At 40.7% G+C, this 25,600-nt stretch overlaps 1 protein-coding gene across 6 annotated transcripts in view; it reads right to left on the minus strand.

The window, feature by feature from the left end:
• Positions 1-22,460: 22,460 nt before the first annotated feature.
• The window catches only part of WAPL (WAPL cohesin release factor), an 87,583-nt gene continuing 84,443 nt past the window's right edge, over positions 22,461-25,600 (minus strand). For 4 of the 6 annotated variants that reach the window (XM_021943328.2, XM_021943327.2, XM_021943325.2 and 1 more), the window contains 2 exons: positions 25,117-25,212; positions 22,461-24,815 (listed from right to left, as the gene is read on the minus strand). In XM_021943328.2, coding sequence (XP_021799020.1) covers positions 24,750-24,815; positions 25,117-25,212 — 162 coding nt within the window. In that variant the 3' untranslated portion in view covers positions 22,461-24,749. The remainder of the gene's footprint in view (positions 24,816-25,116; positions 25,213-25,600) is intronic. The other 2 variants (XM_021943326.2, XM_021943324.2) reach the window with 1 other exon arrangement.

Raw genomic sequence — 25,600 nt, forward strand, 5'->3', positions numbered from 1 at the left:
GCCCTGTCCATCCACTTCATCACCTGTCATGAAACCAGGCCTGGTCAGGCATCGTGGCTCACACCTGTAATCCCAACACTTTGGGAGCCCAAAGCAGAAGGATCACTTGAGCCCAGGAGTTCAAGACCAGCCTGGGAAACATAGTGCGACCCCATCTCTACAAACAGTAAAATATTAGTCAGGCATGGTGGTGCATGTGTGTAATTTCAGCTACTCAGGAGGCTGAGGTAGGAGGATTGCTTGAGCCCAGGGAGGTTGAGGCTACAGTGAGCTATGATCACACCATTGCACCACAGCCTGGGTGACAGAGCAAGACTCTGTTTAAAAAAAAAGAAAAGAGAAAAAAAAGAAAGAAAGAAAGGAAGAAAAAGAAAAAGAAAGGAAAATAAAAGAAATCAGGCCTTTGTGGGCTGTCCGCACCTGGCACTGTTCCTTGTAAAGAAGTTGTTCTTTTTTCTCCCATGCCAGGCTGTACATACCTGTGGCTCACCCTTAGTACATTATATCACCGTACTCATCATTTGACCAGGTAGAAGATTTGATTAAAATGCCATTATGTTAATTTGCTGTGTATGAGACACCTACATGCTCCGCTATAAACAATTCATACACTTCCAGGTAGTGCCCAAAGTAAACCTGTTGTTTCTTTAACTTCACACTGCCTTGAAAATTAGGTAAGAGTTTGTCTGTTCACACATTATGAACTCTTGACGCATAGACCTGGAAACCCAAAATTGAAACATAAACTCTTCTGGAAGTATCTGAAAATTGAAGACAGGCCGGGCATGGTTGCTCACAAACTATAATCCCAGCACTTTGGGAGGCAGAGGCAGGCGGATCACTTGAGGTCAGGAGTTTGAGACCAGCCTGACCAACATGGAGAAACCCCGTCTCTACTAAAAATATGAAAATTAGCCAGGCATGGTTTTGGGCACCTGTAATCCTAGCTACTCAAGAGGCTGAAGCATGAGAAATGCTGGAACCCGGGAGGCAGAAGTTGCAGCGAACCAAGATCACACCACTGCACTCCAGCCTGGGCGACAAAGCTAGACTCCATCACTAAAAAAATAAATAAATAATTGAAGACTGCCAGGCACATTCTAAGTGCTCAGTGAATGTTCACAATTAATATTAAAAACATTCCTCAGAACATCATCCTGGGCCGGAGAGGCATGATCGGGCAGTCGTTGGAACAGTAACAGGTGCTGAAGTAAGATGGTTTGCTTTACTCCATTTTAGTTTTTCTTGTGTATGGGTTCTCTGTCACTCTTACAACCCTAAAAATAAATGCTATATTTAATATTAGTCCACTTAAACTATTTCTGTCTGGACATGGTGGATTGTGCAGTAATTCATGCTTACCATTTCAGAAACTGTTCAGTGATCCAAAGGTTAAACGCAGGATGTGGTTTCTGCAGACTCTGGCATATATATAGCGCATGTTCAGCGCAAGCAAGCTATTTTTATGAAAGCTGTGCTTAAATTTTCTCCTTGGATGACAGCAACATAAAACAGAAGAAGTTAGAGTAGCCGTGTGTGCTTATGTAATATTTGGTTTGTCTTGTTTTATTTTCCATGGGGCGCTATGTAAGTACAGTACTGACAACTATAGTACTGAAACCCTGAAAATTTATTTTTTATTATTTCAGTTTAGTTATCAAAAACTATTTGATGTATCACATGGCCGGTCATGCAAAAATTCATGCTTATGTGCCTCAGAAACTTTTCCATGGTCTAAATGTTCAATTCAGGATGTGGTTTCCAACCCAAAGCCAGTCCCAGCTGCCACTCACTTTACTTTTTTCTTTTTTTTTTAAGAGTTGGGGTCTTGGCTGGGCATGGTGGCTCACCCCTGTAATCCCAGCATTTTGGGCGGATCACCCAAGGTCAGGAGTTCGAGACCAGCCTGGCCAACATGGTGAAACACCGTTTCTACTAAAAATACAAAAATTAGCCGGGCATGATGACAGGTGCCTGTAATCCCAGCTACTCGGGAGGCTGAGGCAGGAGGCTTGCTTGACCCCAGGAGGTGGAGGTTGCAGTGAGCCAAGATGGCACCATTGCACTCCAGCCCAGGCATTGCAGCGAGACCCCGTCTCAAAAAAAAAAAAAAAAAAAAAAAAAAAAAGCTGGGGTCTCGTTCTGTCACAGGCTGGAGTACAGTGGCACAATCATGGCTCACTGAAACCTCAACCTCCTGGCCTCAAGCAATCCTCCTTCCTCAGCCTCCAAAGTAGTTGGGACTACAGGCTCATGCCACCATGCCTGATTAAATCTTTTCAAAATTATTGTTTGTAGAGACAGGGTCTTGTTATCCTACCCAGGCTTGTCTCAAACTCTTGGCCTCAAGTGCTCCTCCTGCCTCAGCCACCCTAGTCTCTGACTAGGGATTTCAGACACAAGTCACTGTGTCTGGCCCTTCACTTTCCTTTTATAGCTTGAGTTTTATCGCTATCGAAGTAATAAGTGTGCATATCTTTAAAAATCAAACGTTTTACAGTGAAAATGCTTACAATTAAAACTAATGGTTCCCTAGCTCTGCAGTTCATCATTGACCTCTGTTCCCGGAAAGCACCCTGTTCCAGCCCTGGCACCTGCTTTTTTCTGCCAGTTGATTTAACTCCATATTTTAATTTTATTATTGTTTTATTTTATTTTATTTTTTGAGACGGAATCTCCCTCTGTTGCCCAGGCTGGAGTGAAGTGGTGCGATCTCAGCTTACTGCAACCTCTGCCTCGCGGGTTCAAGCGATTCTCCTGCCTCAGTCACTTGAGTAGCTGGGATTACAGGCACCCGTTACCACACTCGGCTAATTTTTGTGTTTTTAGTAGAGACAGGGTTTGACCATGTTGGTCAGGCTGCTCTTGAACTCCTGACCTCGTGATCCACTTGCCTTGGCCTCCCAAAGTGCTGGGATTATAGTCGTGAGCCACTGCGCCCAGCCTTTACTCCATATTTTTAAACAATATGCTTCTACTGCTTTTTCTTGACTTTTCCATTGACTGTCTGCCCTCGAAGACTAGATTTTCCCTCTCCTATGCCCCACACATATCTCCCGAATAAAGTTCTATCACAAGTTTTGGTGAGATCAGTACTCAGTATTCAACTTTCATGATTACAACTGTGTAAATATTACCCAGTGAACCATGTATACTATACTATGATTGCATTTATTTTCTCGTGAAACTTTGCTTCCTGTAAGTTAATAATTTGCTTATTTTTCTAAGTATTTATCTTCCCTTCATCACGAGGTGCCAATTGACTCATGAATTGATTCCTAGAACACTCAAACCCGTGAGGTCCATTCTCTTAATATATTTTTCTTTACTTAATATATTTGTCTCTCCTGAAATTCTCCTGCTTCTAATTACTCTCTTCCTTAGAACTTTAAGTGGTTTCATCCTTGCTACAAGGAATCAGAATTTATTTTAGTAATTGGTTGAGATAAAAATAAAAAGTCATTTTGAGATAGTTTCAGTAGGACACTGAGTATTCAAACATGAATAAAACCGACTTCCTGCCCTCAACAAACTTTAACTGAACAGGGAAAACCATAAAACAGAAAAATTCAGGAATGCGTACGCAGGGGCTACAGGAGTGGCCACCCAGGAAGGACAGCATGGGGTCTTGAGACTCCTGGCTGCTGTGGGAATCAAGCAGACCTGGGTTCAGATTCTGATCCTGCCCCCATGTGACCTCAGGTGGCTAATCCAGGCTCATGACACGGGATTTATTTCTCTGTAAAACACAGATACCACCCACCCATCCTCTAGGATGTTGGAGAAGTTATGCCAGAAAAATTACGTGAAAGCACTCAGCACACGCCAGACCCTTGACGTGGTCATGCCCTCCCAATCTTGACAGTTGAGTCCAGGAAAAAACTCCTCAAATAAAACCCCAAGAGCCACATACCTTAGGATTTGTGTTGATTTTTCATTTCATATTGCAATTGTCCTCCCCAAAATCACCTTAACTTTTTTTTAGCTCTTTCTTTCTTTCCCTTCCTTCCTTCCTTTCTTTCTTTCTCCTTCCTTCCTTCTTTCTTTCTTTCTTTTTCCTTCTTTCTTTCTTTCTTTTTTTCTCTCTCTCTTGCTTTCTTTTCTTTCTTCTTTTTCTTTCTTCCTTTCTTTTTTTGAAACAGAGTCTCACTCTGTTGCCCAGGCTGGAGTACAGTGGCATGATCTCGGCTCACTGCAACCTCTGCCTTCCAGGTTCAAGCGATTCTCCTACCTCAGCCACCTGAGTAGCTGGGATTACAGGCGTGCACCACCATGCCCGCTAATTTTTGTATTTTAGTAGAGATGGGGTTTCACCATATTGGTTAGGCTGATCTGCAACTCCTGCTATCAGGTGATCCACCCCCCTCAGTCTCCCAAAGTGCTGGGATTACAGGCATGAGCCACTGCGCCCGGCCGGTTTTTTGTTTTTTTTGTTTTTTTAGCACTTTCAAAGGCTTGTGATTACGAAAGTAAAAAGCTCAGTCTCACTGGAAAGTGATAACTTCATTTTAGTACATCCCCATTTCAGAGCTCAACTAATTCCTCAGGGTGGTTGTGAGAAAAGCCCGCAGTGAAAATTCTGTTGTTTTCTATTCTCAGAGTTTAGGTTTTCAATCAGGCAATCAGTTAGCGTTACTGGACAGCTAAAGGAATTGTTTTCAAAGCACACTGATCTTCTTTAGAGGTGGACTTGGACTGTCTCACCAGCTGCTTCCTAAGTCTTGGTTGTTAATCAGCAGACAATGGCCATATGCTCACATCTTACTCCCCTGTTCCAGGTGTTTTTAAACACTTTAAATACCCTGAACAGACTAATTTGGATATTGACTATTTTCATTATTAGACACTCTTTTCTAGGATTATTTTATTATTTATTTAATTAATTTTGAAATGCAGTCTTGCTCTGTCACCCAGACTGGAGTGCAATGGCATAATCTCGGCTCATTGCAACCTCTGCCTCCTAGGTTCAAGCGATTCTCCTGCCTCAGCCTCCTGAGTACCTGGGATTACAGGCACGTGCCACCACGCCCGTCTAATTTTTTGTATTTTTAGTAGAGATGGGGTTTCACCATGTTGGCCAGGCTGGTCGTGAACTCCTGACCTCAGGCAATCCACCTGCCTCGGCCTCCCAAAGTGCTGGGATTACAGGTGTGAGCCACCGTGCCCAGCTACGTATTTACTTATTTTTGAGACAGTCTTGTTCTGTTACCCATCCTGCAATGCAGTGGCACAATCTTGGCTCACTGCAGCCTCTACCTCTGGGCTCAAGAGATCCTTCACCTCAGTCTCTCAAGTAGCTGAGACTACAGGAGCACCACCATGTCTAGTTAATTTTTTTTGTTGTTTGTTTTATTTTTAGTAGAGACAAGGTCTTGCTATGTTGCCCAGGCTGGTCTCAATCTCCTGAGTTCAAGCGATCCTCCTGCCTCAGCCTCCCAAAGTGCTGAGATTACAGGCATGAGCCACTGTGACTGGCTGAGGATTGTTTTAGAGAATCAAGACATTCAGTAAAAGGATTCAAGAACCATTCTTAATTTTGCTCATATTCCTAAAGAATGAAGGAGTGGGCTCATTTTAGCATTAACCCATTCGCATGATGCTTGTTGAAATATACATTACGTGTAAACCACTCAGGAACTGTTAGCTATAGATAACACAGTTATTATATCCACTGCCTCTGGCAATAAAGAATAATAATCTGCTTCACAGAGGTCAGGTTTCCACTGAGCTATCAGGACTGTTTTAATTAAACTAAGTGTGGATTTCTAGCTGCTCTTGAATGGAAGCAGGTCATCATTTAGATATGGCTCAATATTCAGCACCCTCTGCCGATCCCTTCTAAATAACAATGCTAAACTTTTTGTCTGTTCATTTGTTTTCCTGACTTTTTCAACTTATTTTTAATACATAGGAAATGAATAAGTATATTCTCATTTAAAAGAAGTCCAGGCTGGGTGTGGTGGCTCACACCTGTAATCCCAGCGCTTTGGGAGGCCAAGGTGGGAGGATCACTTGAGCTCAGGAATTTGAGACCAGCCTGGGCAACAGAGTGAGACCCTGTCCCTACAAAAATAAAAAAAATAGCTGGGCATAGTGGTGCATGCCTGTAGTTCCAGGTGCATGCCTATACTTCCTGTAGGTGGGAGAATCACCTGAGTCCAGGAGTTCTAGGTTGAGGTGAGCTATGAGAGCACCACTGCGCTCCAGCCTGGGCAACAGAGTGAGATCCTGTCTCCAAAAAAAAGAAAAAGAAGTAAAGAGAGAGAAAGAAAGAAAGAAGAAAGGAAGGAAGCAAAGAAGGAAGGAAGGAAGGAAGGAAACAAAGAGAAAGAAGGAAAGAAGAAAGAAAGAAAGAAAGAAAGAAAGAAAGAAAGAAAGAAAGGAAGGAAGGAAGGAAGGAAGGAAGGAAGGAAGGAAGGAAGGAAAAAAGGAGGGAGGGAAGGAAGGAAAAAGGAAGAAAGAAAGAAAGGAAAGAAAGAAAGAAGGGAAGGAAAAAAGAAAGAAAAGAGAAAGAAAGAGAAATGAGGAAGAGAGAGAAAGAGGGAAGAGAGATAAAGAAATCCAAATCAATACAGAATAAACACAATTTGCCTTGTATCTCCCTTCATCTCATCCCCCAGAGATAATAACTATGAGTTTGATATTTAGCCTTTCAGAATTTTTCCATCTATGCACTCACAAGCATGTATGGAAATTATATATATACTTCAACTGATAGAACACATTGTACATATTACTATGCCACTTAAATTTCCCTCTTAAAAATACGACTTTCTCTTTCCTTGTCAGCACAAGAGCCAGCTCTTTCTTTTTACTGCTGTATGATATTCCATGCAAAGAAGGACCACACTTTGTTCAGCAGCAATCTCCTTACCCAGGGGCATTCAGGGAGTTTTCATTTTTCACTATTCTGATGTTGCAGAGAACATAGTCATATTTATTCTTTGGGTACAATACAAGTGTTTTCTTCAATGGATTACAAAAAAAAAATTTTCTGGGTCAAAAGATACCCATCTTTACAATTTCAATAGATACCCTCAAATTGACCTCTGTAAAGGCTGTCACATTGAGGGAGGATAAATAGGTGAAGTACAAAACATTTTTAGGGCAGTGAAAGTACTCTGTATGGCACTAACATGGTGCATAGATATCATTGTACATTTGTTCAAACCCACAGAGCATAGAAAGCCATGAGTGAGCCCTGATGTAAACTTGGCCTCTGAGCGACAATGATATGTCATGTTTACTGATTGTAGCAAACGCACGGCACTGGCGCAGGATGCTGATCGTGGGGGAGGCTGTGCGTGCTGCGGACACGGGGGTACCTGGGAAATCTCTGCACCTTCCACTCAATTTTGCTGTAAAACTAAAACTACTCTAAAAAATAAAGTCTTAGGCCAGGCGCGGTGGCTCAAACCTGTAATCCCAGCACTTTGGGAGGCCGAGGCGGGCAGATCACGAGGTCAGGAGATCGAGACCATCCTGCATAACACAGTGAAACCCCGCCTCTAATACTAAAAATACAAAAACTAGCCGCAGAAAATGGCTTAGTCCCAGCTACTGGATAGCTGAGGCAGGAGAATGCATGAAAACCTGTGAGGCGGAGCTTGCAGTGAGCTGAGATCCCACACTGTACCCAGCCTGGGCGACAGGAGCAAGACTGGGCCTCAAAATAAATAAATAAATAAATAAATAAATAAATAAATAAATAAATAAAGTCTTTTTTTTTTTTTTTTGAGTCTGAGTCTTGTCCTGTTGCCCAGGCTGGAGTGCAATGGCTCGATCTCAGCTCACTGAAACCTTCACCTCCCTGGTTCAAGTGATTCTCCTGCCTCAGCTTCCTGAGTAGCTGGGATAACAGGCATGAGCCAGCACGCCCGGCTAATTTTTGTATTTTAGGATTTCACCATGTTGGCCAGGCTGGTCTTGAACTTGTGACCTTGTGATCCGCTCACCTCGGCCTCCCAAAGTGCTGAGATTACAGGCGCGAGCCACCGCACCTGGCATAAAGGCTATTTTTTAAAAAGCTATAACAATTTACACTCACACACGCAGTTTATGAATGTGTACCTGTGGCCCAACATCCTTACAAAGGAGATGGTATCAATCTTTTAAGATGTGTGATGTATTTAAAAACACTCGAGGTCATTATTTGTAAAAATATTGATGGGGGCTGGGCACGGTGGCTCACGCCTGTAATCCCAGTACTTTGGAAGACCGGGGTGGGTGGATCAGTTGACTCCAGGAGTTCATGACCAGCCTGGGCAACATAGCAAACCCTGTCTCTACAAAACACACGACAACATTAGCTGGGGTGGTGGCACGTGTCTGTAGTTCTAACTGCTTGGGAGGCTGAGATGAGAGGATTGTGTGAGCCTGGGGAGGTCAAGGCTGCAATGAGCCGTGATCACGACCCTGCACTCCAGCCTGAGAGACAATGAGACCCTGTTTCAATAAAAAAATACATTGACTGGGTGCCTACTATGCGTCAGGCCCTGTTCTGGGCACTGGAATTGAGCAGTAATGAAAGACACAAAGCTCCTGCCTTCATGAAGCTTACATGCTGGCAGGGGAGAGAGATGATGAACAGATATATGATAAAAACATGCTATCTGGCAGTGAGAAGAGGCAGTGAGAGGTAGTCAGATTCTGGGCATAATTTGAAATGGAAGTGAGAAGGTAATAAATGAATTATATAAAGGGAGGTGGTGTCACAATTATTCCATGTTTGGTGCCTAGGAGCTCAATGAAGGGAACTGAGCTATGAAAGGCTCATGGGTTACATACAGATTGTTTGGGAGGGTTTCAGAATTTAGTTTTGACATATGAGGTAGGAGATGCCTGTGAGACATCCAAGGGGAAAGGGTGGACGGGTGCCTGGATATGTACAGTTAGGAAAATGCTAGGATTGAAGCTACAAATTTGGGAGTCATCAACACATAGGTAGTGTTTCAAGTCATGAGTCTTGGTGGTCTTACGGGTTATTCCAAGCCATTAAGACCACCAAGAAGTGAGGGAGGGAAAAGAAGGGACCACAGGTTGAGATCAGGGGTGTGCAGAAGCTTTGTGCACACAGACGACGGGTTGTTTTCCTAATATAAAGGCAACTTGGTTGTGAGGTGTTCACTTTTTGTTTTTTTCTTTTTTGAGACGGAGTGTCACTCTGTCACCCAGGCTGGAGTGCAGTCACGTGATCTCAGCTCACTGCAACCTCGGCCTGCCAGATTCAAGCAATTCTCCTGCCTCAGCCTGCCAAGTAGCTGGGATTACAGATGCCTGCCACCAAGCCCGGCTTTTAGTAGAGACAGGGTTTCCATGTTGGTCAGGCTAGTCTCAAACTCCTGACCTCAGGTGATCTACCCGCCTTGGCATCCCAAAGTGCTGGGATTACAGGCGTGAGTGAGCCACCGCATCCAGCCACATTTTTATATATTGCTGTAATTTACTGGCTAACATTTTATTACCATTTCACATCCAAGCCATGAAAGATTGGACTACAGTACAATCTTTCTTTCTTACAATGTCCACATCAGGGTTTGGTGTCAGGGACAAATGGGTCTCATAAAATGTGTTGGAAAAGTATTTCCTCTTTTTCTATTTCCTTAAAGAGTTTTGTATAGCACTGTTGTTACTTTTGTCTTAAAATGTTGGAAAACTCACCACTAAAAGTAAACAGGCCAAGTGTTTTCTTTATAGGAAGGTGCATTCATCTGTTTTGCATTGCTATAAAGGAGTACCTGAGGGTGGGTAATCAAGAAAAGAGGTGTCTATGGCTCACAGTTTGGCAAGCTGTACCAGAAGCACGGTGCCAGCATCTCCTTCTGGTGAAGGCTCAGGAAGATTCCAATCAAAGCAAAAGGCAGAGAGGGAGCAGAGATGTCACATGGTAAGAGAGGGAGCAAGAGAATAGGGAGGGAGGCACTGGGCTCTTTTCAACAACCAGATCTCACATGAACTAATACAATCAGAACTCACTCATTACCGCAGAGAGGGCACCAAGCCATTCATGAGGGAGGAGGGCCCAACTAAGCCCACCTCCAACACTGAAATAACCCATAAGACCACCAAGACTCATGACTTGGAACACCACCTACGTGTTGATGACTCCCAAATTTGTAGCTTCAATCGTAACATTTCCTAAACATACACATCCAGGCACCCATCCACCCTTTCCCCTTGGATGTCTCACAGGCATCTCCTACATCATATATAGAAACTAAACCCGGAGACCCTACCCACCAACATGTGTGTAACCCATGAGCCTTTCATAGCTCAGTTCCCTTCGCTGAGCTCCTAGGCACCAAACACGGAACAACTGTGACACCACCTCCCTTTATATAATTCATTTATTACCCCTCATTTCCATTTCAAATTATGCCCAGAATCTGACTACCTCTCACCACCTCTTCTCACTGCCAGATAGCATATTTTTATTATGTATCTGCTAGCATGTGAGCTTCATGAAGGCAGGAGTTTTGTGTCTTTCATTACTGCTCAATTCCAGTGCCCAGAACAGGGCCTGACGCATAGTAGGCACCCAATCAATGTATTTTTTATTGAGACAAGGTCTCACTCTGTCTCCCAGGCTGGAGGGCATTGGCTTCACTCTGTCTCCCAAGCTGGAGGGCATTGGCTTCACTCTGTCCCCCAGGCTGGAGGGCATTGGCGTGACCATGGCTTATTGTAGCCTTGACCTCCCCAGGCTCACACAATCCTCTCATCTCAGCCTCCCAAGCAGTTAGAACTACAGACACATGCCACCACCCCAGCTAATGTTTTGGTGTGTTTTGTAGAGGCAGGGCTTCACTGTGTTGCCCAGGCTGGTCGTGAACTCCTGGAGTCAAGTGATCCACCCACCCTGGCTTCCCAAAGTAGAGATTACAGGTGTGAGCCACTGTGCCCGGCACCATGACTTTTCATATATTTTATTTTCATTATCCAGTTCTAATTTTTTTTTTAATGAAATTAAATTTTTTATTTTTTATTGTTTTAGACAGGATCTCACTCTTTCACCTAGGCTGGAGTTCAGTGGCTCAATCAGGGCTCACTGCAACCACCACCTCCTGGGTTCAGGTGATCCTCCCCTGTCAGTCTCTCAAGTAGCTGGGACTATAGGCGCGTGCCACCATACCCGACTAATTTTGTATATTTCATAGTGATGGGGTTTCACCATGTTGCCCCGGATGGTCTTGAACTCCTGGGATAGAGTGATCCACCCGCCTCGACCTCCCAAAAATGCTGAGATTACAGGTGTGAGCCACCACGCTCAGCCTAGTTCTAATTTAAAAAAAAAATTATGGCTAGCTGTGGTGGCTCATGCCTGTAATCCCAGCACTTTGGGAGGCTGACGTGGGCAGATCACAAGGTCACAAGTTCAAGACCAGCCTGGCCAACATGGTAAAACCTTGTCTCTAATAAAACTACAAAAATTAGCTGGGCATGGTGGCGCGCACCTGTAATCCCAGCTACTCAGAAGGCTGAGGCAGGAGAATCACTTGAACCCAGAAGGCGGAGGTTACAGTGAGCTGAGGTCAAGCCATTGCACTCTAGCCTGGGCCACAGAGCGAGACTCCATCTCAAAAAAAAAAAAAAAAATAGACTTAATTTTTAAAAGTAGTTTTAGTTTTACAGGAAAATTGAGTGGAAAGTGCAGAGATTTCCTAGGTACCCCCGTGCCTGCAACATGCACAGCCTCCCCCATGATCAATATCCTGAACCAGCAAGTCTTTGTATGAAAGTGTGCTTTCGTTTGTCTTCAGTAAATACCTAGCAGTGAGATGTATGGGTGATATGGACAGTGTGTGTTTAAGAAACTGACAAACAGGCCAGGGCAGTGGCTCACACCTGTAATCCCAACATTTTAGGAGGCCAAGGCAGGTGGATTGCTTGAGCTCAGTTCGAAACCAGCCTGGGCAAAATGGTGAAACTCTGTCCCTTCAAAAAATACAAAAAATTAACCAGACATCATGATATGCTCCTGTAGTCCCAGCTACTTGAGAGGCTGAGGTGGGAGGATCGCTTGAACCTAAGAGGTTGAGGCTGCAGTGAGCCAAGGTCATGTCACTGTACTCCAGCCTGGATTGCAGCGCAAGACCCTTTCTCCAAGAAAAAAAAAAAAAGAAAAGAAAAAGAAAGAAAGAATAAAGCGGAAAAGAAAGAAAGTAAAAAAAAGAAACTGGCAAAGTGTTTTCTGAAGTGGTTCTTCCACTTCACATTCCCCACCAGCAGAGTACAAAATTCCAATAAATCCATGCATTTACAATCAACTCATTTTCAACAAAGGTGGCAGGAACATACACTGGGGAAAGGACAGTCTTTTCAACAAATGGTGTCTGGTAAACCAGATATCTGTATGCACAAGAACAAAACTAGACCCCTATATCTCGCCATATACCAAAATTAAATCAAAATCGATTAATGATTTAAATGTAAGACCTGAAACTATAAAACTACTAGGAAAAAACATTGAGGAAATGCTTCAGGACATTGGTCTGGACAAAGATTTCTTGAGTAAGACCTCAAAATCATGGCAATCAAAGCAAAAATGGGTAAATTGGATCACATCAAGCTAAAACACTTCTGCACAGCAAAGGAAACAATCAACAAAGGGGAGAGAAAACCTACAGAATAAGAGAAAATATTTGCAAACTCTTCAACTGACATGGGACTAAAATAACCAGAATACATAAGGAATCTAAACAACCCAATAGAAAAAATACAAGGAATCAGGTTTTTAAATGGGAGTAGACCTGATTACACATTTTTCAAAAGAAGACATACAAATGGCCAACAGGTATATGAAAAAATGCCCCCCATCTCTATTAAAAACAAAAACAAAAACAAAAACTAGGTCAGGTGCAGGAGCTCATGTTTGTAATCCCAGCACTTTGGGAAGCTGAGGCAGGAGGATTGCTTGAGCCCATGAGTTCAAGACCAGCCTGGGCAATATGGTGAAATCCTGTCTCTATTAAAAAAAAAAGAAGAAGAAAGAAAGAAAAGAAAAGAAAAAGAAAAAAATGCTCAGCATCATCAGAGAAACACAAATCAAAACCACAATGAGAGATCATCTCACCCCAGTTTAAAGGTAGTAAGGTAGAATATTTCTGTAGGTTTTAAATAGATACCTTCAATTGTTTCAAGGAAGTTCGCTTCTATTCCTACTCTGCTAAAACATTTGTTCTTTGAGTATCTTTGAATTTATGTAATTAGTGTCAATCTTTAAAACTTTCTTTTATTTAGTCATTTAATTTGTGTAGTTTGTATATTTATCTTTGAATATTATTTAAAATTAATTAAATGCTTTTTGTGCTTTCACTGAGAAGACCTCATTATTTTCTTCATTTATGTGATAAATTACATTTGTTGATTATTCTAATGTTAATTCACCATTGCATTCTTGTGATGAATTCAATTTGGACATTGTATTAGCTTTTTATACATTTCTGGACTCAATTTTCTAACATATTGTAAAGGAATTTATTGTCTATGGTTATTAAGGAGATTACCCTGGAATTTGTCTTTCTGTTCTTGTCCTTTTCTTATGTTTATCATTATATAGCCTTCATTGAATAATTAGGGGAGTTTCTGAGTTCCCTCTTTTTTTTTTTTTTTTTTTTTTTTTTTTTTTTTTGAGACGGAGTCTGGCTCTGTCACCCAGGCTGGAGTGCAGTGGCCGGATCTCAGTTCACTGCAAGCTCCGCCTCCCGGGTTCCAGCCATTCTCCTGCCTCAGCCTCCCGAGTAGCTGGGACTACAGGCGCCCGTCACCTCGCCCGGCTAGTTTTTTTTTGTATTTTTAGTAGAGACGAGGTTTCACCGTGTTAGCCAGGATGGTCTCGATCTCCTGACCTCGTGATCCGCCCGTCTCGGCCTCCCAAAGTGCTGGGATTACAGGCTTGAGCCACCGCGCCCGGCCTGAGTTCCCTCTTTTTCAATGCTCCAGAATAATTTGTATAAGATTGAAATTATTTCTTGATAATTTAGTGGAAATTACTTTCAAAACCATGGACTTCGTGTCATGTGTGTTTTGAAATCTTTTAATGATACTGATTCAATTTCTTGAGAAATTATAAAACTCTATCCCTTTTTGCGTCGGGTTTTTTTTTCTTTTTTGAGACAATCTTGCTCTGTTACCCAGGCTGGAGTGCCGTGGCATCATCTTGGCTCACTGCAGTCTCTAACTCCCAGGTTCAAGGGATTCTTGTGTCTCAGCCTCCCAAATAGCTGGGATTACAGGCGCATGCCACCACATGAGGCTAATTTTTGTATTTTTAGTAGAGACAGAGTTTCACCATGTTGCCCAGACTGGTCTTGAACTCCTGACCTTCTGTGATTCACCTACCTCAGCCTCCCAAAGTACTGGGATTGCAGGCATGAGCCACCACATCTGGCCAGGTTTTTCCTTTTTGCTATATTGTTCTAGCAATATGACTTCATTTAAGTCATAAATTCATTAGCATGCATTTATTCAGAGTATTTAGTTAAAACTTTTTAAATCTCTAGTGTTTCTGTACTCATATATTGTCTTTTTAATATTTATTTATTTATTTATTTATTTATTTATTTATTTATTTATTTCATACAGGATAGCATGTATTGATTTTTTTTTTTTTTTTTTTTTGATGGAGTTTTCGCTCTTGTTGCCCAAGCTGGAGAGCAATGGCTCAATCTCGGCTTACTGCAACCTCTGCCTCCTGGGTTCAAGCAAATCTCCTGCTTCAGCCTCCCAAGCAGCTGGGATTACAGGCACGTGCCACCCCACCTGGCTAATTTTTTGTAGTTTTAATAGAAACAGGGTTTTACCATGTTAGCCAGGCTGGTCTCAAACTCCCGACCTTGTGATCTGCCCGCCTCGGCCCCCCAAAGTGCTGGGATTACAGGTGTGAGCCACCACGCCCGGCCCACATGTATTGATTTTTATATACTTACTTTTGTAATTTGTATTGTATTCTTCCTTCTTGGTCAGCATACTCAAAATTTAGACTTTTCAAAAAATCTTTTTTTCACCAATTTTTAAAAATTTGCCATTATCTTCTTTGTTCTACTTATTAAGAGTTTATTCTATTGTTCTTACTCTGTCATTAAGATGAATAATATGTACTTTACAATTTTAGTCATTCCGTCTTTCAAATATAAGCATGTAAAAAATTTTGCTGCATCCCATGACTGTTTTTTTTTTTTTTTTTTTTGAAACGGAGTTTTGTTCTTGTTGCCCAGACTGGAGTGCAATGGTACAATCTTGGCTCGCTGCAACCTCCGCCTCCTGGGTTCAAGCGATTCTCCCGCTTCAGCCTCCCAAGTAGCTGGGATTACAGGCATGTGCCACCACGCCCAGCTAATTTTGTATTTTCAGTAGAGATAGGGTTTCCCCATGTTGACCAGGCTGGTCTTGAACTCCTGACCTCAAGTGATCTGCCCGCCTCGGCCTCCCAAAGTACTGGGATTACAGGCATGAGTCACTGTGCCCTGCATCATGACTTTTGATATATTTTATTTTCATTATCATCCAGTTCTAATTTATTTTTTAAATTAAAATATTTATTTTTTTTAGACAGGGTCTCACTCTTTCACCTAGGCTGGAGTGCAGTGGCTCAATCAGGGCTCACTGCAATCTGTACCTCCTGGATTCAAGTGTCCTCCCTGCTCAGCCTATCAAGTAGCTGGGAATACAGGCGCATGCCACCACACCTGGCTAATTTTGTATTTTTCATAGAGATGGGGTTTCGCCATGTTCCCCAAGATGGTCTCGAACTCCTGGGCTGAGGTGATCCACCTGCCTCAGCCTCCTGAAAGTTCTGAGATTATAGGTGTGACCTACTGTCACCAGCCTAGTTCTAATTTAAAAAAAAAAAAAATTATGGCCAGGTGTGGTGACTCACACCTGTAAATCCCAGCACTTTGGGAGGCTGAGGTGGGCAGATCACTTGAGGTCAGGAGTTCGAGACCAGCCTGGCCAACCTGTGAAATCCCGTCTCTACTAACAATACAAAAACTAACTGGGTATGATGGCGTGCACCTGTAATCCCAGCTACTCGGGAGGGTGAGGCAGGAGAATCACTTGAACCCAGGAGCTGGAGGTTGCAGTGAGCCAAGATCGCACCACTGCTCACCAGCCTGGGTGACGGAGCAAGACTCCGTCTAAACAACGACAACAAAAAAATTATAATTGATTTAACTCATGAGTTATCGGGTTGTGTTTTTTACATTTCTAAGCATATAGAAGTTTTCATTTAACTGCTTATTACTGTCTTTTAAATAAATTGTTCTGAATGTTTTCACCTGAGATAATATTGCCTGTTCTATAATTTTGTATAAATTGATGCATATTATAAGTCTCAAATTCATGGTCTCAAGCGATTCTCCCACCTTGTCCTCCCAAAACACTGGGATTACAGGTGTGAGCCACTGCACATGGCTGTATTATATGTATTTTGAAAATTCAGCTTCTTCCACTCAGCATTATGAATGTAAAATTTCTTCATGTTGTTGATTTAAAAAGTAATTCATTCCTCTTTATTACTAAGTAGTATATTATTGCATGATTCTATCAATTTGTTTATTGTCTGTGGATGGACATTTGAGTTGTTTCCAGTGTTTGGCTATTTGTTGATAAAATGACTATGAACATTTTCCACAACTTTTTCTGTTGAATATTTTCATTTCTCCTGGATAAAGTGAAACTGTTAAGTTGAAGGACAGATATATATATATTTAGCTGTGGCCCAAGCTGGAGTGCAGTGGTGCAATCGCGGTTTACTGTAGCCTCAACCTCCTCGGCTCAAGCAATCCTCCTGCCTCAGCTGGGACTACAGGCATGTGCCACCATGCCCAGCTTTTATATCTATCTATCTATCTATCTATCTATCTATCTATCTATCTTATCTATCTATCTATCTATATCTATCTATCTATCTATCTATCTATCTATCTATCTATCAATCAATCATACAATGGCAGAGATGAGGTCTCACCACATTGCCCAGGCTGGTTTTGAACTCTTGGCCTCAAGTGATTCTCCTGCCACCGCCTCCCAAAGTGCTGGGATTGCAGGCATGCGCCAGTGCACTCAGTCCAGACAGGTATAACTTTAACCTCACAAGGAATTGACAAAACTCTTCCAAAATGGTGTTACAATTTTACATTCCCAACAGTATTAAAAAAAAGTTCCAGTTGTTCATGTGCCACCATTTGGTGTTGTCATCTTTTGAACTGGCAATTCTACTGAATATACAATAGCATCTCATTGTAATTTAGGGGTTTTTCAATTTTTTTTTTTTTTTTTTTGAGATGGAGTCTCACTCTGTCGCCAGGCTGGAGTGCAGTGGCGCGATCTCTGCTCACTGCAACATCCGCCTCCCGGGTTCAAGTGATTCTCCTGCCTCAGCCTCCCCAGTGACTGGGATTACAGGCACGAGCCACCACACCCAGCTAATTTTTGTATTTTTAGTAGAGATGGGGTTTCACCATGTTGGCCAGGATGGTTTCAGTCTCCTGACCTCGTGATCCACCTGCCTGGGCCTCCCAAAGTGCTGGGATCACAGGCGTGAGCCACTGTGCCTGACCAATTTTTATTTTATTTTTGAGACGAGGTATGGCTCCATCTCCCAGGCTGGAGTACAATGGCCTGATCTCCACTCACTGCAGCCTCCATCTCCTGGGCTCAGGTGATCCTTCCACCCTAGCCTCCCAAGTAGCTGGAACTACAGGTGCAGACTGTCACGGCCGGCTAATTTTTTGTATTTTAGTAGAGACGGGGTTTTATTGTGTTGCCCAGGCTGGTCTCCAACACCTGAGCTCAGGCAACCTGCTGGCCTCAGCCTTCCGAAGTTATGGGATTACAGGCATGAGCCACCACGCGTGGCCTCGTGCTTTCTTTTTATAGTAGCTTTATAGTTTTAGCTTTTACATTGCGAACTATGATCCATCTGGAATTAATTTTTGTTTAGCATGAGTTAAGGGTCAAGCTTTTTTTAAAAAAATATAGATATTCACTTGTTTCATAACCATTTATTAAAAATATTTTAATTTCTACATTAAATTGCTCTAGTGCCTCTGTCAAAAATCAGTTGACCTTGTATCTGTTGACCTATTTCTAGGCTCTGCCTTCATTGTATTGATCTTGTCCTCATGCCAATATCACATGGTCTCGACCATTGTGATTTCATCGTGAAACTGGAAGGTCAATGGTGTATGTCCTCCAGCTTTGTTATTCTTCAGGATTATTTTTACTATTTTATGTCCTTTGCATTTGCATGTGAATTTTAGAATCCCCCTGTCAATTCCGCTTTTAAACAAAGTAGAAGTGTTGATATTGGACACTTCTGCCTTGTTTTTGCTCTTCAGAGGAAAGTATCCAGTGACTCACCATGTTTAATTATATTGTACACTTTTCATACATGCTCTCTTCTGGGGGGCGGGGGATCAATATTAGTTCCTATTTCTTTCTCTTTTTTTGAGACAGAGTCTCATTCTGTCACCCAGGCTGTAGGGCAGTGGTGTGATCACGCCTCACTGCAGCCTCAACCTCCTGTGCTCATGCAATTCTCCTGCCTTAGTAGCTGCCAAGTAGCTGGGGCCACAGGCGCACACTACCACACCTGGCTAATTTTGTATTTTTTATAGAGAAGGGGTTTCGCCATGTGGCCCAGGCTGGTCTCGAACTCCTGGGCTCAAGCAATTCATCTGCCTTGGCCTCCCAAAGTGCTGGGATTACAGGCATGAGGCACTGCATTGTTGCTTTTTTGTTTCTTAACCATGAATAGGTGTTGCATTTTGGAAAATTGTTTTTCTGTATCTAAAGGATAGTAAAACAATTTTGCACTCCTTTGAAAAATACCTTGTTGTGATGTATTATACTTTTTTATATAGTAATGGATTTGATTTTGTAATACTTTGTTAAATATTTTACATCTATAAAATGTTGCTATTTTTTTCCTTGCAATATCTTTGTCTGCGTTTTGTATTGGGGATATATAGGTAAGCCTTATACACTGATTTGATAAGTATTCCCGTCTCTACTTTCTGTGTAAGACAGATATTAATTCTTCCTTGTGTTTCATGTGATGCATCAATGAAGTCTTCTGGGACAGGACTTATTTGTAGATTTTAAAGTACAAATTCAATTGTTTTGAATATAGGGCTAATGAGGCTTTCTGTTCCTTGAGTCAGTTTTGGTATGTTTGTTTTGCAAGGAATTTGTTCATTTAATTTGTAAAATTTACTGGCTTAAGTTATTCATAAAATTCTTTATCTGACCGGGTGTGGCGGCTCACGTCTGTAATGCTTGCACTTTAGGAAACCAAGGTGGGAGGATCAGAGCTCAGTAGTTCAAGACCAGCCTGAGCAACAAAGCAAGACTTTGTCTCTATTAAGTAATAAAAATCTTTTAATTATAGAAATTTTAAAATTATTTATCCCTTTATGCCTATAGCATCTGTATTCCATCTTTTATTTCTGACATTGATAATTTGGGTGTTTTTCTTTCTTGATTAGTCTTGCTAAGGATTTATCAGTTTTATTAACTTCAAAGAATCATCTTTTGGCTTTGGTAAAATTTTTCTATTACTTGTCTTTTATTAATTTCTGCTCATATTTTTTTCCTTCAACTTACTTTAGGTTTAATTGTTCATCTAGCTTCACATAGAAATTAGGATAATTTAAGCCTTCTTAATTTTCCTCTAAGCACTGCTTTAAGTGTATTCTACAAATTTTGATATGTTGTATTTCGTCATTCAGATCATTAAACTTTCTAATTCCCCTCCAAAGACTACTAGGAAGTGTATTATTTTTCAAAGTTTTCTAGATATTGTATTGACTTCTGATTTAATTCCCTGGGGTGAAGATATATCCCCTTTAAGATTTCAGTCATCTTAAATTCATTGAGACTTGTTTTATGACCCATCAGATGGTCTGTGAAAGTTTTTTGTGCAGTTGAAAAATATGCTCAGTGTAATGTTTTATAAATGTCAATTATGTCAAGATAGTTGATACTGTCATTCAGAGCTTCTCTATCCTTACTGATATATATCATATATATATGTATCCTATTAATTCCAAAGGGTGAAATATCAAACTATGATGTCACTTTGTCTATTTCTCCTTTAAATTTTTAACTGCATGTAGTATAAAAGGTCTATCAGGTATTAGATGCACAGGCAGAATTGTTATTTCTTCCTGTTAGAGACCCTTTCCCCTTAATAGATCTATATTCCCTTGTCTTAAAGCCCATCTTGTCTGATAATACAGCCACTCCAATTTTGTGATTAGTATTTGCATGCTACATCTTTTCCTATCCTTTTACTTTCATACCATTTGTATATTTGTATTTAGTGTCTCTTGGCTGTTCAGTTTGACAATCTCTGCCTTTTAGTGTATTTACATTTAATATAATTATTCATGTCATTCGGCTTAGTGGACATCTTTGGCTTATTCCTTACAGGGAAAGTATGTTTTGCTTATTTATATTTGTCCTGCTTCTTGTTTTCTACTTTACTTGTTCGTTTTTGTTAGTTACTCCTTCCCTGTCTTCCTCTGATTAATCAATATTTTCCAGTGTTTCTTTTAATTTCCTCTGGCAGCTCCAGCTATATGTGTCTGCATTATATTTTACTCGTTACTCTAGGGATTATGATAGGCACTTTTAATATATGACAATCTACTTAACAATTTTTGCAAGAGGATAGTTACATTTACCTACATTCGCTATAATACAATTCTAGATAGCAAGACAGGTTCTTATAACTAACAACTAGGCAGTATACAGATGTGGTTTTATAAACTCAACTGGCTCCTTAAGCCAGTACATGGCATTTGGAGTATTCAAACTGCACACAAAGGTTAAACAGGGAAAGAGGTTTGACCAAAACACTCAGTATTTATTCAAATTCTTTGTTCAAAGACATTATCCATAAAGTTATTCATCTACACATTCAATGTCAGGAGACCATGACAGGGAATTGTGCAAGCCTCTTTCAACCCGTTCTTCTACATCCAAGAAAAATTCTGAAGGACATGCTTAAAATACTTTTGAGATGGAGTCTCGCTCTGTCACCCAGGCTGGAATGCAGTGGCGCGATCTTGGCTCACTGCAACCACCGCCTTCCGGGTTCAAGCGATTCTACTGCCTGAGCCTCCCGAGCTGAGACTACAGGTATGCGCCATCACGCCCAGCTGATTTTCGTATTTTTAGTAGAGACACGGTTTCCACCATGTTGGCCAGGATGGTCTCGGATTTCTTGACCTTGTGATGCACCCACCTCGGCCTCCCGAAGTGCTAGGATTACAGACATGAGCCACCGCGCCGCACCCCCATGCTTAAAATACTTTAATACTGAAGTGTGTTCAATTCCCTCCTTCTTAGTCATGAACAAGATATTAACAAGATCAATTTGAAAACAGCAATTATAACAATATGCTACCCCATTGTTTAGAGTATTTCACCTTTCTGATAGAAAATAGTGAGACGATAAAAGCTACCATTGCCAAGTTAAGGTTACTTTTTATTTTTTTTTTCAGACGGCATCTTGCTGTTTCCCAGGTTGGAGTGCAGTGGTACGATCTTAGCTTAGTGCAACCTCCGCCCCCTGAGTTCAAGCAATTCTCCTGCCTCAGCCTTCCAAGTAGCTGGGATTACAAGTGTGCGTCACCATGCCTGGCCAATTTTTGTATTTTTATTAGAGACCAGTTTCACTATGTTGGCCATGCTGGTCTTGAACTCCTGACCTCAAGTGATCTGCCCACCTCAGCCTCCCAAAGTGCTGGGATTACAAGTGTGAGCCACTGTGCCCGGTCATCCTAAGTTTAGAATGTTGTGCTAATACTTCGTATGTACTTACTTTTCACAACCATGAGGTAGGTACTATCCCTACTTTTCCTGTTTTGAGGAAACAGGCTTAATGCTCCAAGAATTTACTAAAAGTCAATAAACATGTATCAGAAAAAGGATTCAAATTTTATGTGTGATTTGTCTTTCTATATCCATAGCCTGCATCCTGAAACCACTCTTACATACTCATGTTTAAGTGGGGAGAGTAGATGGAAACTCCCAGGAGAGATCCTTCAATCTAGTTTTGTGGCTAAAAGCAGTAAAGGAGAGGTTGAGGAATCTACTTGTAAATGCAGGAGGCCTAAGGACTGACAATTAAGAAGAAAACTTAAACTAAAAAAACTAAAAAGCAGTGTAAAACCTCAGAAGCAAATAAGTCTGGATCATACTCATAGGAGCAAAAAATACCTAAATCAAAACAGTATGTCAAGGGCCTAACTGAAAATCCAGTCCCTAATTGGCCTGAGTTGTTGAGTTCACATTATATTCAGATAAGTATTATTAAAAACAGAGAAATAAAATATTTAACGAAAATTGGTTAAATGTGTGTTAAGTGATAGTGTATTTCCCATTAGTCAGCTATATATAAAGTTTGTGACACTTTTGTCCTCCAACAGACTTATGTTAAAGACAACATGTGTATTGAAAGTAGCAATTTTATTTGAGTTAAAATTATTTACAAAAACCCAAAGACATACTTCATGAAACTGGTACAAACTATTTTTTCCTGCCGTTGGCTTTTGCTCCAAAGATCACAGCTGAGAAATACTGTATAAAATAAAAATAGGATTGGATTCAGAAAAGTACTCTACTGTTCTAATTTCCAATTGGTAGTATTTACAGAAATATTTACAATGGAAAAAAAGGTTACTTTAAAACTTTTAGTTAATTTGCAAGTCAGCCTCAAGTACCCTAAAATGCAGAGTTCTCTGAGGGTTAAAAACACACAAATGCACTGCAGTTGGTGAAGTGATTATCTCCCCCACCACCTCCCCCCACCAAAATCTGCATCTCTTATCAGTGCTTGACAATTAGTTATTAAAAAACAAAACAAAACAAAAAACTGTTAAACACTGAGGTAAATCAATTTTCAAATGATTACCAGTGTAACAGAAAAATGTAGTTCGCCCTGATTGTTCTCATCCAAATGTTTTATAATATTCCTTACCATCTGCCACATGTCAGGTTCACCAAAAATCTGTCCCTTTCCCTAAATCCAATGATTAATAAATACCAATGTATTTTGCATTTTAAAATAAAATATAACTAATTTAGTTTTATGGGTATCATTTACCAGTATGTTTTTAAAAGTATTTTGCTAAGCCAGCTTTAATACTCAGGGCAAATACAATCTCAATGGTTCCCACGTTACACTGGCGTAGTATGTTCTTAAAAGGTGATGGGTAGGGGTCGGGGTGGGTAGAAGGAAGAAAACAATTTGCCTGGAATCAGTTACTTCCTTATAGATTTCCCAACAATCTGCATTATCAAAAATAGGAAGACAACAGAAGGCAGCCACTGCATTTAAAAACATTACAGCTGGCACTGATACAAGAGCCCCGATTTGTCACTTTATACAAGGAAATAACAAAGTCTAAATGGGTAAAAATTAGACTTTTAGCTATTTTCCCCAATACACACCAAACTAATATTTTTATGGCTTCAAGTTTTACAAATCCAATGAAGAAACATGATGTGTACTACCTGAAAGGTATTTAAAAGTATTAATGAAAAAGATCTCTAGAAAGCCTGTATTCAGGCCCAATCAATAAAAAAGAAAAGGGGAAAAAAAAAGTATAACCAGTGGTCTGAAAAATACAAGAAAAATTTGCAATGTTATATTAAATCTATAAAATGTTTTGTGTTCCATAACTGTTTTCCAAATAACCGCTCTATGAACAAAGGATCTGAATGAAAAAAGGGTCTTCTCTAAACCAGCAATTTAAGGCTTTGCGCTTATGCAATTGATCCTGTCACTCTATAGAAGAATATACATGTTATCTGAAAACATGAATTCCACATTGGTGTTTTAGCTTCCTTATATTTATTGTACTGAACATTAGAAAATATATCTAGAGAGTCTTTCCTCAAAACCTATAATGTTTCAAGAGCCTCTCTAGCATTAAGTGTAAACTACCCTGGGTTTGACTATTTTGCCTCTTCCTTTAACAGGGCACATCATCTTATACAATATTCCCTCAAACTGTTTTTCTTGTGTCTACAGCATGACACGTTACGGTATGATACTGAATATGGTTGTGGTCTCAAAAGTAAAAAATAGTTCAATAACCCAAACCTAATCAAGAATAAAAAAATATACTATTAATCCCATGTATCTTTGGATTCCATCTAATTTTAAATATAGACAGTAGTTCAGGGAACAACAACCAAAAAATTCACAAAATTATTAAAAGCTTTATTTACGATTGGAATCATTCAACAAAAAAGCAAAAGCAAATGAGCCTGAAAAAGGAACTAAGCTGTTGTCTAGAATGTCCTCAGAACATTCGCTACCTCAGTAGCTAAGCTGCCTTTGCACCTGGCTGGCATGACAACAGTGGCTCAACATACACAGCAGTTGCACTAACAGCAGCACAAATTTTCCCCTTCAAACTTGCTCCGAATAAAGCAAGAAAACAAGGGGAGGGTATAAACTCTGCCAAAGTAAATGTATTTAAATACTGCATGGAATTGTTAACAGCCTGAACCTTTTCCCTCATTTTTGATAGTTGCAGATTGATGTAGTAACTGTCATTTAGCAAATGCCGAATGCATGACGAAGAAATCAGGTGGCCTTAAAAATCCAAACACGAATGATACTGATGAATGTTCTTGGTACATCTTCAAGGACTTCTTTCATAACTTGACTTTTCTTTGTCTAAGGATAGCTCCAGCATTACTGAGCACCTGAAGCAAAGGTAAAGCAGCTAGCAATGTTCCAAATATTCAATCACTCTAGAGATAGATTTCTGGCCAGTTGTTCCAACAGCACACTGAAAGGGGGATGAAGGCGAAAGGAAGTAACAGTTAATATTTAACAGATTTTAAGAAGTATAAATAAAAGTTTACCTCTAGATTTACTAAACTGAACACTACAAATCAAAGTACACCGAGATTAAATTGTGGGTTTGATAGTTATTTGCCGTAACATGCAATAATTACCTTGAAGAAATAGAACACAATTATTAAAATTAGAAGAAAATCCCTTTTTGCTCCCACTTACTATGGCCATAGTATTTTTATGTCTACTGTCAATGTATTATACTTAAATTTAAAATCATAAAAGCTACTTACAGTGAGATTCATGAAGCTCAAAAATTTTTTGAGCATCTCTGTCATTATTGAAAAGTCTCCTTCTGGCAGATATTCCCGCACAGTGGTTACATTGATCTGAGGAAACAGAGCAAGAAATGTTGGTCAGCTGGCAGAAAACATGAGACTGCACCTCGTACAATGTTGTTGGTTTTGACACACATCTCAGTGTAAATTTTCAAGATCCTTGGAACACGTGGTTATTCTCTTTCCACACTCATTCTGCGTGCTGTCGATTTCCTACCACACCCCCAGAAAGAAAGGAGAAAGGCAAAGTTGGCAAAAGCTACAAATAAACATTTGTGTACACATTTACTTTTTTTTTTTTAATGAAACAGTCACTCTGTCACCCAGGATGGAGTGCAATGGTGCAATCTCAGCTCACTGCAACCTCCACCTCCTGGGTTCAAGCAATTCCCATGCCTCAGCCTCCCGGGTAGCTGGGATTATAGGCACGTGCCACCAC

This window comes from Papio anubis, chromosome 11, assembly GCF_008728515.1.
Source record: "Papio anubis isolate 15944 chromosome 11, Panubis1.0, whole genome shotgun sequence".
NCBI lineage: Eukaryota > Metazoa > Chordata > Mammalia > Primates > Cercopithecidae > Papio > Papio anubis.